Source organism: Hibiscus syriacus, unplaced genomic scaffold, assembly GCF_006381635.1.
Source record: "Hibiscus syriacus cultivar Baekdansim isolate YM2019G1 unplaced genomic scaffold, ASM638163v2 tig00110895_pilon, whole genome shotgun sequence".
Lineage (NCBI taxonomy): Eukaryota > Viridiplantae > Streptophyta > Magnoliopsida > Malvales > Malvaceae > Hibiscus > Hibiscus syriacus.
This window is the reverse complement of record NW_024062903.1, coordinates 5,119,557-5,136,288: the sequence shown is the minus strand read 5'-3', so window position 1 is coordinate 5,136,288 and position 16,732 is coordinate 5,119,557. Positions and strand designations below refer to the sequence as shown.

General features: G+C 36.1%; 1 protein-coding gene across 1 annotated transcript; it reads right to left on the bottom strand.

Annotated features, from left to right (window-relative positions):
• Window positions 1–2,645: 2,645 nt before the first annotated feature.
• LOC120146054 (APETALA2-like protein 3) lies at window positions 2,646–5,771 on the bottom strand. Its single transcript, XM_039159724.1, has 10 exons — window positions 4,970–5,771; window positions 4,839–4,864; window positions 4,711–4,741; window positions 4,548–4,635; window positions 4,311–4,456; window positions 3,914–3,958; window positions 3,695–3,798; window positions 3,458–3,594; window positions 3,255–3,368; window positions 2,646–3,066 (listed from the first exon to the last, which is right to left on the bottom strand). The coding sequence occupies exons 1-10, from the start codon at window positions 5,545–5,547 to the stop codon at window positions 2,809–2,811; spliced, it is 1,527 nt and encodes a 508-aa protein (XP_039015655.1). The 5' UTR covers window positions 5,548–5,771; the 3' UTR covers window positions 2,646–2,808.
• Window positions 5,772–16,732: the final 10,961 nt, after the last annotated feature.

Below are 16,732 nucleotides of genomic sequence, written 5' to 3'. Positions count from 1 at the left end.
ACATGAACTCGAGGAGATTTAGATGATGAAATTGGCTGATGTAGGATTAATCTCACTCATTGCCTTGTATCAGAAGCCACGTATGGGCCCGTGACTACAAAAGTTGAAAGATGATAGAACTGACCAAACCAAATTTATTTCTTAGAATTTAAAGAACTTCGAGTACTAGGCAGTAAATAAGAGTTATAATGATCGAAGATGATACAATATAGCAACAAAGAATCATCACAAGTAAAATAACTGGCTAAACTCTCTGAAGATACCTTGAGAGGCTTCATTCACAAACTCTACGCGTCACCAATTTCAAGCATGTGAATCTAAAGCATATTTTGAGCTAGTATAACATTGATTTTTTACTTGTGTTATGGAAAGCTTTTGGATTGGTTTATAAACCCAGTTTGAAATACATTTTGGCTTGAAAATCTGTCTCACATTTCTTATGGATAGAAAAACTGTTTTGGGTTGAAAAGCTATCTTTTATCAATAAAATCATTTCTCTCGGTAGTTGGTAGGTTAACTTTTTCACATAATCACATTAGACATTTTTATTACTTACTATTATTCTCTCTGTCTCTTTTAGTTTTTAAAATTATTTCAGTCAAAATATCATATTAGAAAAATCACCAAATAACAATACTTATATATATATATATATATATATTATCCTTGTATGCCCCACTCTTTTATATCTATCAAAATAATTCTATGAATCACTTTGTAGGTATTATTTTATCATTTTCCTTGATCAAATATATCTCTTAAAATTATGTGCATAGTCAATATGAGATAAAATTTTGGGACAACAATTTTAAATTTTAATAATCTAAGAAATAAAACATCTTAAAAAATAATTTAGAGAAGACTTGATAAAAATAAAAGAGGTACTCCATATATCACATTGAATTTGATTCCAATTTTTTTTTATCTTTTTTATAAGAAATGGAGACCTCGTTAAAAACCCCTTCGTGATTGTTGAAACACCATAAGGTGAACCAGAAATCAACGAAAGGAGAAAAAGATCCAAATTGTATTCATATAAGGATAAATACACAATTGGAGATTACAACCAGAAAATTTAAACAATAGATACAGACAAAAAAAAACCCTAACCCACGTCCTATCTCAGTCGATTCCCGACTTTGCTAAAACATCCGCCTCTAAATTAGCTGGCCTTCAATCCAGTGGATAAAGCCTTCCAAGTTCCTAATTTTATCCGCAATTTCTTTCGAAATTGAGGAATACAAGCTGGGGCATTTATCTAGATTCTTTATCCACTCCACAGACAATTTACTATCACTCTCCACGATCACTCGTCCCTTAGAGCACCATTTAAAAGATTCGAAAAACAGTAAACCATGTTTAATGACCTTCAACTCCATAAGAATAAGGGGACCCGGACCAACAGCTTCTTGAAAAGAACCCAACACTGAGCCAGATTCATCTCTCAAAATCCCACCCAAACCACTGGCCTCCCACCTACTATTGACAGCAACATCCACGTCAGCTTAAGAAAACCCGATGGGGGAGGGGACCAGGACAACTGTTTGGCTCGAAAACTTCCTGAAACAGAATAAGAATCACCGAGCAGTCACCAATGAGAAGATCCCTTGAGATGACAATGTTGGAGAATTTAGCTAAGAACCAGGAAGCTAATATGAACTTTGCAGTACAGAACAGTTGAACCGGATCGAATACATTCTGCTAAAAAACAATAGCATTCATATATTTCCATATCGTCCATAGCACAACACCAAGAATAAAAGTCCAAATAGAAGAATTAGGCACCAATTCCTTCTAAGCAGAAAGAAAACAGTAGGCATTCTCATGTAAGACAACAGTAATTTTCCACAATTTCAAGAACCTATTCCACAAACCCCATGAAGCAGTGCAAGAGAAGAAACGGTGAGGGGAAGACTCCAGTTCTATTTTGCAAAAAGGGCACAAGGGATCCAATATCCCCATACAAATCTCCTTAATAATTCAGTCTTAATTGCCAGATTTTTATGGACAGCTTGTCACATGAAAGTTTTCATTCTTATTGGCACCAACCCCTTCCAAAGAAAACCCTTCCAAAAATGGTCTGCAATCATATCCACGGAGCATGTTTTCAAGCATGAGTTAACTGTATAAATGTCATCCCCATTCCCTTGCCAAAAAAGACCATCTCTCGAGTTCTCCAAAAGGCTAATATTGCTAATTATTGCCATCAGTTCAACCTATTTATCAACCTCCTAGTCACTCATATTCCTTCTCATTTTTTTATCCCCATTTTTTTATCGAGTAAAGAAATATTATATTTCTAAGATAAATGTCAAATTGAAACCCACACATTGATAAATTAATATGAACATCTTTGACGACTCGACAATTAATGGATCAATTAATTCTGAAATTTTATTTTCTTTTTAAAAAACGAAGTTTTTGTTTCTATTTTCTGACACCAACCCCAAACATAAATGAAAAACGCCAAAGCAAAAAAAAAAAACATTGGGTAGGGGCTGAAATAAGAAGCCACAAAATGAACTTAGCCTAACATTTTGCTTTCCCTAGCTGCCAACCAGTTGACCCTCAAAAAACCTAAACATATGTGCTGGTTACAGATAGATAAAACAAAGACTAGAAAACGATGAAAACACAACAGCCTCTTCGCAATTATTTATCATTTCAACCACATCATACATTAGCTAATAGTTTGATGAGCCTTGCAGGAAATAATAAACATGATCAACCGAGTAGCATTGCCTCTTCTTATACCACTCAATCCCAGAACCTCAAATTCTCGAATTCCACTTTCATTCAAGTCATATTCTACCTTTCAGTTCTGCAGTAGAAATGGGAGATGTTCGGGTTCAGGTTCGTGATCACTGGGTGATAATGGTGGTGGAGGAACGTTGCATTAGGTATTTGATGTTGGCCGGCAACAGCTGATGGGGAAGTAATTATTGAAGATGAGAATCCTGATGATGCTGCACTAGGGAAGAGTGACATTTCATTTGTCCCACCATAAGGGCCTTGGATTTGCCATGGTGGGGAATCTACGGCTGTCCTCTTCTCTATTGCTCTTTCCTTTGAATAAAAACAAAACAAAATTAAATAGTAAAAAACCTATAATAACTGATTCATTGCATCAGACACTACTGTTGTTTCGAATTACGGATAAAAAATAGTTTTTCTCCAAACTTGTCACTTTCATTTCTATAATTGGTTCATTGCTGGTAGAAATCAGGAGTCGACCAAAAAGATGTTGGCCTTACCCTATAACCTGGAAGGAAAGTGGGATTTGCAACATTCCAGTTCGGAACGTGTTTGAATACCATTGCTTGGCCAAGACTAGGTTGAACCCTCGTTACCGGAGCAGACCTCTCAAACTGAAAAGGGCAAATATAAGTTTTTAAGCGACGGAATACTTCAATCAGTGAACTGAAATAAACTTTTGAGGGGATGTAATCAACATTACCCTTGCACCACTCGCAACAGGCAGGCCATCATAGCCATGCTGGAGAGCAGAGTCGCTCGAATTTTTGTTATCATTTTGATGATCGGATGTATAGGGGGGCGCAATGCCCAATTTTAAGTCGAGAACTTCACTCTGGTCTGTAAAAAGAGGATCAACAATTCACGGTGAACTAAAGCAAAAAATTGTTTATATATATATGGAGATGGGAGATGACAATTCTTGAAATAGAAAGAGTACCTCTGTTTTCAGGTTCCAAGATTAGCTCCGTCTCATACGTGCTTGGCTCAAAGTTGGTGACCGCTTCTCTTCCATTACATTTTATAGCAGCCTTGTCATAAGCCCTGATTTTCAAATAACAATAACATAGACAAGTAGAGTTGGAAATCAAGCAGGTTGAGAAATCAATGGATTGTTTGTCAGTACTATGAGAGAAACTTGAATTCATAATCTATTGACCTTGCGGCTTCAATCTCACTATCGAATAGCCCCAGATATATGTACCTGCCAGAAAGGAGTGTATAAATAACCCAATCAAAACAGTTACTATGAATCAATTCATTCATGATTCAACTACTTTGATTAATGTCACTACTTAAAACATATCAACCAATATGCTAATACAATTTTAGCCTAAGTCAATGTTAAATGATTCAGAGAGTTAGCGTCAGATATGAGAACGCATCCAACATGGATTCGCTTTAACCTTTTTTACAGGTTTTCTTCATATATTTGGAGAATCATACCCCACACTCATATCCTTACATAGATTTTACATATACCAAAATTATATTTGGTAACATAACTAGAAAACTAAACAAAAAATTGAAGTCCCAAATTAGCAAAGGATTCTTACTTCTTGCCAAGAAGTTGCCCCATTCGAGCTTCCCATCGACCGCACTTGTGCAATGTAACTCCCCTGTATTTGGAACTACCTCTTGAAAAACCAGTGCTCTGCCTACGAAGGATATGCACAAATTCTTCTTTTGTGAAATTACTCATCTACAAAACAAAAAGAACGGTTTATTTAACTTCCAGTATCATTCTCTAAAGCATATATTGAGTTCAATAAATCAAAGCCAAAATTCCCAACCTGCTTAATATCATCATCGTAATCGCCAACATTAAAATTAATATCTGCATCGATTCCTCGAAACTTGATTGCCGCTCGATCATATGCTCTGTTAACACCCTCAAAACAAAAATTTCATACCCCAAAACTTTTAACAGTTATCCAATTTGAGAACAAATTTTACCTTGCTGCAGCATGTGCTGTGTCAAATCCCCCTGTTTAGAAAGAAAGAACACCCAGATCAAAATTTAAAACCCACCATTTTTAAGCTTCAAAAAGAAAAAAATGGATCACTGTCTCAATTCTCCTTACCCAAGTACACTTGTTTCCCACAGTCCCTGGCATTTTAGAGGGGTAAAAAAATACCCAATGAGAAAAAAAAGGGAAACAAGTTTAAACAGTAGAGTGAAGCAAAATGAATCTGTAATATTGCATATGTATACCAAATATGGGATTCCCAACGTCCGGTTCTACGATAAAACGTGACGCCACGATATTGAGAACTTCTCGAACGGGGACCACGTCGACTCTTCTTCACTTGTTGCCTTAGCTGAACTTGCTGTTGATGTTGTTGCTGCTGATGGGCTAGGATCCTCTGCTCCACGGCTCCCTCGCCGTGCACGTGGTACATCGGAGCTTCTCGGGACCCGCCCAGATCCAGCCATTTCTTCAGCGACGTTTCCGTTGACTTCCCGCCATTTCGCTCGACGCCGACCGGGAAAAGCGAGATGGTTGCCCGGTCGTTATTCTCTGCTTCTTGCTGGGCCTCTCTGAGGATGCCGAAGGAGTAAGCGAAAGTGTCGGTGACAGCTGCGCTTGAAGAGGAGTCATCGTCTCCGCCGGTGGTTGCGGTGTCGGCGTTGATGACGTAGGAACCGATGCTCCCGGAACTATCCAATTGGATATTATTATAACCGGAAAACCCAATATGGTCATTATCTCCGAACATCTCCATCTCCATTATCTGCACCGAATTATCGCCACCATCGGAATCAACGCTCAAGTTAAGATCCAGCACCATAACTAAAGCTTAAAAAATGAAATGAGAAAACAAACAAGGTTTCCAAGTTTCAAATAAAGAAAAACATGAAGTTAGAAGGAGGGAAGTGTGGGTTTTAAGAAGGAAGTGGATATCAAAGGAAAGCTAGAGAGGATTCATTGAGGCTTCTTCTTCTTCTTCAGTTTGGGATTGTGAAGGAAGAAGAAAGATGAAGCAACAAAGAGAAAAAGAGAGAAGGGATGACATAGGGGTCCCTCAAAAGGCACGATGGGACGTATGAGGGAACAAGTAGCTTCCTATTTTGCCATTTTTTATAATAAAAAAAATCTAAAATTAAATTTAAAAAAATAATAAAAAAATCCCTCTACCTTTTTCCTTCTTTTCGAGTTTGATATAATTTAAGAATTTATTTTTTGATCAATCTTACATTCTTGGCTGTAATGTTAAGATTTAGAATCACAATTTATGTTTAGATTCCTCTTATTAAGAATAATTGTAATGCTAATTTTTTCTTAGTTAGTAATAATTTTTTGTTGAAATATTAATTTTAGTGGGTACTCGAAGTATTTATTTACAGTTTTCTTTTATAATTTTGACTTGGGTGAATATAAGTTAATACCTCATCAAAAAATTTAATACTTTAATAATACATTTGCGTGTTCAAACATTCTAAATTATGTTCTATGTTTTCAAATTATACCTCTTATTTTAAATCATTCCTCATATTTTTAAACATTTTAGTTTAATTTTTAAACTATAACTTTTATTTTAAATTGATATTCAACTTTTTGAATATTTTAATTTTATCTCAAACTATGGCTATATAACATGTTAATTTAAGTCAATTAAATGGATGGGCTGCCACTCTATTTCTTGTTGGTCGAGTTACTTTGACTAAATTCCTTCTTGCAACAATCTCAATCTATTTCATGCAAACTTCCCTAAAAGAGTTTGCTACGATTTAAACGTCTCGTACGATAATTTATCTGGGGTTCTACTACAAATGAAAATAAAACTGTCTCCTGCTAATTGAGACTCTTTATACCAACCGCTTGATCGAAGAGAATTGTGCCTCCATCGAACTTACGACCACAACGTTGCATTCATTATGAAGGTCGGTATGCCCTTGTAATCAAACTTGACTTTCTCTAGATAAAACTTTTGCGCGAGAAATACAGACTTATTGATATTTGCCCCCTCTCCATCAACCGCTCTTCTTGTTCATCTCCTTGGAGAAGTCTTGCTCGCATATGCCTGAGTTCAGACACTGCATAACATGGTTGGTTCTGTCCGATTCTTGGAAGATGCTCGAGTCCCATCTCTTTTGACCCTTCGACCTTATGCCCTTTCACAGGATATCGTTGCTACTGACATAAGCATTGTTGACTTGGTGACTTCCGATAGAAGTTGGAATATTGAGGCCCTATCTACCATTATTCGGTTTGAAGCTATTCAACACTTCCTCGACATAAAACCATCGGATACTCTCGATATATCAAACTCTTGCCTCCGGCGATGGCACTCCCGCAACCTTTTCACGATTACCTCAACTTAAAAAAAACCCATTTGGAAGCTAATCTGGCACCATCAGATTTCCCAAAGAATCAGAATCTTCCCATGGATAGCTTTTCGTAATAAACTAATGACAAACCATGAGAGCAGAAAACGCTCCTTGGATAGTCCAACCTGCTCAAGATGTCATGCCCATCAGGAATCAATGTTGCATATACTTTGAGATTGCCCTTTCGTCCGCTCCATTTGGTGTGCCATTCTCCTACCTACTATTTTGAACAACTTTTACCTTCCGCATCACCAGGAATGGTTCGAAACAAACCCCAACACTTACGATACTCTTGTTGGCTCCATTGTTCACTAGAACACCTTTTTTGCCACTCTCACGTGGCATATAATCGCAACGACTTCACCATCGACGATCCCTGTGCCGTTATTATACTATTTGGGTGCAGCATTGTCATTCATGCCATATCACCCCTCCCAAAAACCCGATTCAATGGATGCGGCTAACCCAGAGATGATTTGTCTCAATACAAATGCGGCTAGTCAATTTTATTTTTTTTAAAGAAATTGATAGGTTTTTTAAATAAATCTTTTTTATCATAATATAATAAATTTATTTAATTTTATACGATTTATTTTTATGGATCAATGTGGATGTTTGATTTTAAAAGAGTTTTATTGCCAACAATTTGTTGTTAGTATGAAGATGTGAGGGGTAAAAAATATGATAGAAAATACATAGTAAAAGATGAGTTTAAAGTTATGGGGGATGCATTTAGGCAATTTTTATGATATATCACCGGTGACCGGTAATATTATCGATTTAATATCGGTCAGATTATATTTTCTGATCTAACACCCTTAACAGTAAAGCGCGCCCCCTACACCGCGCTATACGGTGAGCTGGCGTCACGTGGGTATAGCACGGCCCCTGCAGGGCGCTATACCTGTATATCTGACATGTGGGGTATAGCGTGGTGCAGGGGGCGCACTATACCCCTAACTACCGACCCCTCCTCCCTATAAAACCCCCATTCTCAATCAATTTTATCACATTAAATTCTCTCAAATTCTCTAAATCTCTCTCAAATACTCTCTTTTTAAGGTATATTTTATAATATTTTTACTATTATATTTTACTTTATTTAATATTTTACTAATATAATTCTTTTTGCGTATATATAATGGAAAGCAGTCTACTTTGCTCGGATGGAAATCATATATCTCTACACTTTGCTGATACAGTAACATTTTAACGTTTTAATTTAATTTAAATTATTAGTAATATTTAGTTATTTATTTAATGCATGATTATTATATTAATAATTAAATATCTCGACACTTTGCTGATACGGTAACATTTTAACGTTTTAATTTAATTTAAATTATTATTAATAATTAGTTCATTCATTTAATGCATGATTATTAGATTAAGAATTAATTTTTGTAATTATTTATTTTTAGAGAAGGACCGTGTTTTAGATCATTTTATTAGGAATCTTAAGTTAGTGATACCCAGCCGTGTCTTGCTGTATTTAGTAGAGGCTGGATTCGGTTACATAGGTATATATCAGGATCACTGTAAGATAGAGCCAGACCTGATTTCTGCCTTAGTAGAGCGGTGGAGGCCAGAGACCCACACATTCCATCTTCCGTGCGGAGAGTGCACGATCACGCTTGAGGATGTTTCTATGCACCTGGGGCTTCAGGTGGATGGAGATGTGATATCGGGGATAGCTTCCGGTTCTTGGACTGCTTTGTGTCGGGATAGTCTAGGACGTGTCTCGGAAAATTTTATCGGAGATAAGATACCGTTAAATTGGTTAGATGCTAATTTTCGGGAGTTGAGCGCAGACGCCTCTGAGGATGAGGTTAAGATGTATGCAGGCATGCATACTGTAGCTGATAGGAGGGTTGCTGATGTCGGACAAATCGCGCAACCTAGTTCACTGCATGTGGTTGTGACATCTTAGCGATTTTCGTCTCGCCGGATCATTCAGTTGGGGCTCGGCAGTTTTGGCTTTGCTGTACAGGAAGATGTGTGGAGCCACTGACTACAGACGTAATGCTATCGGCAGATGTCTCTTGTTGCTGCAGTCTTGGGCATGATATCGATTACCCTTTTTATGTCCCGTTGTGAAAAACCCATTCGTATTTTCACTACTTCTGAGGTAATTATAAAACTGATTTTGTATATTAATAATTTTATACAACGTATAACAAATTTTTTTCCTTGAATAGGTGGTCTACTGATAGGAAAATCATCAGGAGCTACCTGATGATTTAGAAAAGATTAGGGTGCTAATCGATCAGAAGGCTGGCACACATGTATGAATTTTAATGTTTAAAAATCGATTTTAGATTATAGTTATATAATTAGATTATTATTTTGATAAAAATTATATTTTATTTGTTTTAGTTTGAATGGGTGCCATATTCTACTGATGATGTGACGGCGGTGATCCCACCTGAGTTGAGGGGTCCATTAGATATTTGGATGGCGATGGTCCCTCTGATCTGCTATGCGACCGTCGAGTGACACTCCACTGATCGGTGCTCCGGCAGTTTGGTTGTTTTCAACCAATTCTGGAAGCACCTCGCAATATGGACGAGTTGTATAGCTTAGACAGACGCGGCAAGACAGATACAGATTGGTTGGTTAGGCATCATGGGTGGGTCGTGTTGTGGGAGGATCGACATCGGCGCCTTCCCCGTAGAGAGCCCATTTTTGATGACCTCTTGATGTATGCTGAGGATTATTATGAGTGGTTCAACAGTAATGGGAAACCGTTTCTACTTCCCGAGGATGCACGAGGGTAGACATTTCCACGACGTCGACAGAGACGTTCACCGACGCAGCACCATCGTCCCCCGACTCGTGGACGGAGAGCAGGTGCTTCCGGTTCATCCTCAGCTGCACAAGCAGGACCTTCCCAGCAGCCACCGCAGCCATATATGATGCCCCCATCGCCTTTCCATTACCAGATGCCGCCGCCACCTTCACTCGGTTTTATGACCCCGCCACCACCACCGTCACAGATGACCCCTCCTAGAGGCTATTATGGGTCTGTGTTTGCAGACCCGACTTGGGGTTCATATGCTGGATATTTGGCAGGTTCAGCCTCATCACCCATGGCCGCAACACAGACACCGTCTCCTGTACATTTTTCACACTCAGCGATTTCTGGGTTTTATGACTTTTCCCAGTTTTCGCAGGCCGGTGGGATAGTCAGTCATACACTCCAGGGTCCTTATTCTACGGAGGTGCTTCATCGTCATCAGCTCCTCATGTACCTGCGCAAGACGACGACGACGACGATGGTGATGATGATGACAGCGAGGAGTCAGAACCAGTGATACGAAGAAATCTTCCTCGAGACCGACAGCCACCGCCCTGCGGAACACATTAGCGTCGCAGGCATCGATAGATTTTGTTTTTTTTATTATATTTGTATTTACTTTATTTTGTTAAATTGTAATTTTTTTATTATTTCTCATTTAATACTTACTTTATTTTGTTTTTAATGTATTTCAGTTCGTTTTTTTTACCATTAATATCAGTTATTGTAATTTGGTTATCATTTACCATTAATACTTTTGTTATTAGTTTGTTAAAATTTAATGATTGTGTTTGTTTTTTTAATCTTCATCGCTGATTATCAAACATGACTTGAAGTAAATGCAAAATAAAGTAGAAGAATTATTATTTGATAATAAAACATCATTTCCTCATCAATTGTTACTTGATGACAACAGAAGTAGACATGTTTTTCTAGTGTGTCCTGGGTTTCTACAATGCCCACATCTTCTGTCTTGTCTAGATCTTTCTCTAATATCCATATCGCAATGAATTCGATTGGATTTTGGACGACCATACTCCCTCAATAAACTCAGATTTGGTACAATCGGAAGCCAATCTTGAACCTCATCAGGTTCTTTTTCATTACCTATGGGGGAAACTCAAATTCGTATACCTTAAAAACTTCAGATAGTAGGTATACGAGGTCCATAAAATGGTTATAGTCTTGATGTGTATGCGAGCAAGCTGCTATCACATGAGAGCATGGATACTTCAGAGCTTGAAAAAACCCGCAGCCGCACGTTCTGTCCCTTAGATTTACTCTTAACGACACAGCTTCAATCCCTTGAAGAGGTTGTGGTAACTCTGTGACAAGAAACATTTCATGCCTTCTAGAGAAGCTTGTTACAACATTCCATTTGATGCAATAATTTTTTTCTGTAGATCTGCAACTAATCTAGGGTGATAGACATGACCGCCTTGCATCCAGGTTTGAGCTTGTCCCCCGAGTTTCGCAAAAAGCGCCCCCAAACGAAAATATGTAGCCTTTACCAAAGCCGCTACAGGTAAGTGACGTGCACCCTTTAAGGTTGAATTGATTGCCTCTGCCAAGTTGGTCGTCATGTATCAATATCGATATCCACCATCATATGCGTTCGTCCACATTTCTTTATTGATGAGGCTGATGTAATCATATCCTTCCTCGTTCTTTTCCCGCAACTCTTGAAACATTGATTCAAACGTTCGAGGAAGTAGTTCGTAACCTGATCAAAAAATATATAACTTACTAACTTGCTGTCTTTGCAAAATTAAAACGATCGAAAGATAACAAATTTGCTAAGTTTCACTTACCCATGCGCACAATTAATTGACGCTCATCATTCTTCTTGTACCTTCCATGGTAGTTAGCGGCAATGTGTCGAAGACAATACCTATGTTGGACAAAGGGTGGTTGCCACATTGGACCCAAAGACTCCATTGCGCTTTGATCCAGCTCCGCGATCTGAAATGACACAGATGTTTTCCTCGTGATAACATGTGCCCGTAAATTTTGGAGGAAAAAAGCCCAAGAAGCTGTATCTTCTCCTTCGACAAGAGCAAAAACAACTGGAAGAATGTTGCGATTGCCATATTGGACAACTGCCAATAATAAAACTTGCTTGTATTTTCCATACAAGAAATTCCTGTCGATCTGGACCACAAGCTTGCAGTATTTGACAACATTAACGCACTGTGGGTAACTCCAAAAAACCCGGTAGAATTGGCATCGACCGCGAAGAACTCGATCATTATGGTATGCATAGGAGGTTTCGAAGTCCACAATTGTCCTAGGATTCAACGTTCGTACCAGCCTAAACCAACCTGAAGTTCGTTGTAAGATGCATCTCATTCGCCATGAAGTTGACAATGGCATTTTTTTTGCCAACCAAGCTTTTTTATAGGAGACAGTGTACACATACTGCGATTGTATAGCTGAAATCAACACTGCAATAGCTATACGAGAGCTTGCTTTGACCATGAGCATGATGGCTTGGCATATCACTTTAGAGTCCAAGTTGGGATGATCTTGGTTGACCCCTCCAGCACAACATGTGTGAAGACCGTTGTATACTGTTAGTTCCCATCTGTTATTTTTCCTCTTCCTCTTCGATACGCAAACCATCCAATTGCATCCGTTTTCACGCTGGGCACAGTAGCATACATATTTTTCGGTCGTGGAGCGGTCTACTCTGGACTGAACAGAATTACAAATATTGTAATTTTTGATAGCCATCATCGCTTCTTCTTTGCTTGAAAACTCCATGCCTAAAGATAACTCACCATTATTTATGATGAGTAATACCGGAGTTGAATTGCGGTGATTCTGGGTCAATGAATAGTCCAGTCTCAGCACCATCCGCACCAGGCTCATGAAGCGGTTCTTCTGGTGGAGATGATGGTTCCTCCATGCTCTCCACATTTAGGTTGAAGAACCTACTACTTGCACGCCTTCCTCTTGAACTGGAAGACATATCGACATTGAGATCGAAAAAGCTCGCAGTCGAATGCCTCCCCCTAGAGCTTGAAGCCATCGCGTTAAATGAAAACTCCACAGATGGTTTCGTCGATGACATCTCCATATTAAGGTCAAAGGGATTTACAGATGAATGCCTTCCCCTTGAACTGGACGCAATGTTGCCATACGGATTGTTCGTTGACCTACCTCGGTACATATCGTAAGGATTTGCGGATGAATGTCTCCCCATTATGGCATTAAAATCATTACACATTACTGTCGTCGGGCTGTCAACTTGATCAACCTGTTCAGTCAGCCCATAGTGGGAGCTTAATGATTGACCCCGAACAGCACGCACTTGAACAAAATGTGCATACATCTCAATAGCGACGTCTGAATAATTACTTTGAGCTTCAACAATCATTTCAACATCATCATTGTTCGAAAGTTAATGGCAACAATGATGTTGGAAATCTATACTGCAACGACGACACTCTTCTACTACTTCCAATATGAATCTTCCTCGAAATCTTCGTTATCAACTCCTCAAGAGATATATTTATCTTGAATGATATTTTAACACGCTCATTTGATACGAAAACAACACCGGTTTCATATTCTTGAATTTCACCATCATAATAAACAATAGCTGAAAGTCGCGCCATTATTTGAGTTTAAAAGTGCGGCACTATTATATCTGGAAAAAAATGAAACAAACCTGATTTAATAAATTATATATGAACGAACATATAACATAATAAAATTTTTACACATCAACGTAAATAAATTAAATAATATAATTTAATATTATTACCTGCACCGCAAAACTATTTCGACGTATGCTCCCGCTTTCTAATTTTACAAACAAAAAAATTAATTAAAAATAATTAGTATAATATTTTTTTCAAATAATCATAATAAACAATAAATATAAAAAAAATTATAACAAAATTACCTTATAACGAAAAATCGCACGAACTTCTAAATAAAATATGAGAAGATTGCCAGAATTATTGACTCGTTGAAAGAATTGTTGTATTAATTTATAAGTTGAGAGGAGAGATGTGAGAAATTAACCGGCGGAGAATGATATTTATAGCGAGAAAAGTTATACAAAACGCGATGCCTGCCGCGCGCTATATAAAATTATGTCGGGAGTAAATGTATGTCACGGTACATGACCCGTGCTATATTAAATTATACAGGTATAGCGCGGTACTTGATCCGCGCTATACCCTACGTGACGTATAGCGCGCTGCAGGGGCCGCGCTATACCCACGTGGCGGCAGTTCACCGTATAGCGCGATGCAGGGGCGCGTTATACCCCACGTGGCGCCACATCAGCGTATAGCGCGATGCAAGGGGCGCGCTTTACTGTTAAGAGTGTTAGATCGAGAAATATAATCTGACCGGTGTTAGATCATAATATTACCGATCACCGGTGATATATCAAGAAAATCGCCTTGTATTTATCGGATATAAGGAAGAAAATAGTTTGAAAATGGGAATGGAGTGTGACTACACAATCACTAGGTTTAGGCTATCAGCCACTATTAGCATTGCTACTGAAACCGTCCCCCACGGCCCCACACTGCACCGCCTCCCCCTTATTCAACAAGTGTCCATCATCTCTTACGTTTTTTATGGCCATGATTCACCCTTGTTTACGGGATGGATCGAATCGATCCAATTATATTTGATAATTTTAAATTTTAAATTTTAATATATTTTATTTTTTTTTTTATATTTTTATTGATAATATATTTTTATTTTTTAATTTTTTTATATATTTATTTTTTAACATAAAATTTTACGTTCGTTAATATTTTTACCTACAAATAGACTGAAGGAGCGGTGGATATAGTCACCATTTTAATTTTCAAATTCTCCTATATTTTAAAATTTATATATATTTTTTAAATTTTATAAGTTCTCCCCTTTATAAAATTTTATAAATTTACCTCTTAAAATAAAATATTGTGTCCGTCTCTACCTACGAAACACTTAACTCATCATCCCAAATATTCTTACTTTATAAATTTGTAAATATGCATCCACGTTTCTTAGATTCAAAGATCAAGAAGTTACATTTATAGGATGTATACGTTATTAATAAGTTAAAATAGTTCTGAATATATTATTTTCACTTTATTAAAATATTTTAATTATTATATCTAGATTTAGGGTGGAAGCTCACATATCTATTATTTAATTTTTTTTATTTTATAAATTTTTATTTATCAAATTCAAATATGTAATAAATTCTAATATACCAAGAATAATATAATTAATAATAATAATAATAATACTTATACAACGAATTAGACAATTAGTATTTGAAAGCAGAATTATAAATTCAGTTTTTACATAAAAAATACAAAATATTGGAGCTACTCTCATCCCTAACTTAAATCCCTTTTTGCATTTAAGTATATTTATTGATAAAGCCTAACCTCATTAAAACAAACTAAGCACATTTATTGTATTTTTACATGATTTGATATTTGTAAATTTGATATTTTACACATGATGTAAAATTTAATAATATGCTCAATAATTAAAAATATAATGCAATTAATACATCAACAATATTTTTATATAATATTTTTTATAGTTTAAATTTAAGCAATTCATAATTTTTTTTGACTTTTCCTTTCCTGATTGATTTGCATTTATTCATAAAATTAATCTATGAATACAGGGTTGATGAAGGTGATTTATAAATTAATAGATTAAATTACAAGTGGCATTAATTCAATAAAAATAATAAACATTACTAATCAAAATATTATTATAAATTACTATATATATCATTCTACTATTAACCACTAAAATAACTTCATGCTATATATATTATTATATTATTGTCCACTCACATGTCGATTAGAGTATACATAGATAATTTTATTATTATTTTTTTGTAAAAGTTAAAAATTTTAAATTCCAGGTTTTAAAAAGAAAGTTTTAATCTAAATCAAAGTATATTTTGACATGAAAATTATATTATCTTCATTAATTTTGTTTCCAAAAATACTTTTAACTTTAAAAATACTTTTAATTAACAATGAATAAATATAACTAAACACTCGAAAGAAAATTATACAATAAGTTATTTCATTAAAAACCCAAAAATTGTTGTTCTTTTTAAAATGTGAAAAAAAGCCAAACATGAAATTAAAATTAAATATCACCGAGATTGATTTAAGTGATAAACAATTTGATATCGTTTAAGTATTTATTGAGTTTGAGTCTTTCTGTATGCAAAAAATTATCGCTAAGAGATTCACGCATTAAAATTAGGTGTTCGACACATATAAATTTGAATTAATCGGAACAAAACTCTAGAATAAGTAGGGTAAAAAAAAATTCTTGAGGAGAAAAAATATAAAAATATAAGGATGACGTGTCGAATGAGGAAAGAAGATCTTTCATTGAATAAAGAAAAACAAAAATAATAATGATAATAGAAATAGTTTGGTGATTGTCTTAGGTTTGAAAGGTCAGCATCCGTACACGTCACTCACTTTCTAAACTGGCTCCACCTGTCGTCTACCCTAAACGATATGGACCCACCGGAATCTATGCTATAACCCCTAGGCTGTTTGGATTATCGAACTGAAGATTTTTTGTGGGAATTTTTTATATTATAATATCTATGTTTAGATGAAAAAGATTCTCAATAGAGAATAATAAAATATTTTTAACAGTAATTTTTTTTATTGAAAATGTTAATTCATGGTTTACTTAGGTATTTTTCTCTCCTTTAACTTGAACTAAAATGTCTTTGAAACAAAAAATTTGTTCCAAAAATACTCTTACTGTTATTTCAAAAAGTTATATTCTTTTGTTTTCACAAATTTATTTCAAAAATTTATTTTCATAAATTATCAGAA

Coding starts and splice junctions, on each gene's coding strand:
- LOC120146054 (XM_039159724.1), bottom strand. CDS start 5,547: ATGGTGCTGGATCTTAACTTGAGCGTTGATTCCGATGGTGGCGATAAT. Junction 4,636..4,710: donor ACAGCACATGCTGCAGCAAG/GTAAAATTTGTT, acceptor GGGTGTTAACAG/AGCATATGATCGAGCGGCAA. Junction 3,369..3,457: donor CTGTTGCGAGTGGTGCAAGG/GTAATGTTGATT, acceptor TGCCCTTTTCAG/TTTGAGAGGTCTGCTCCGGT.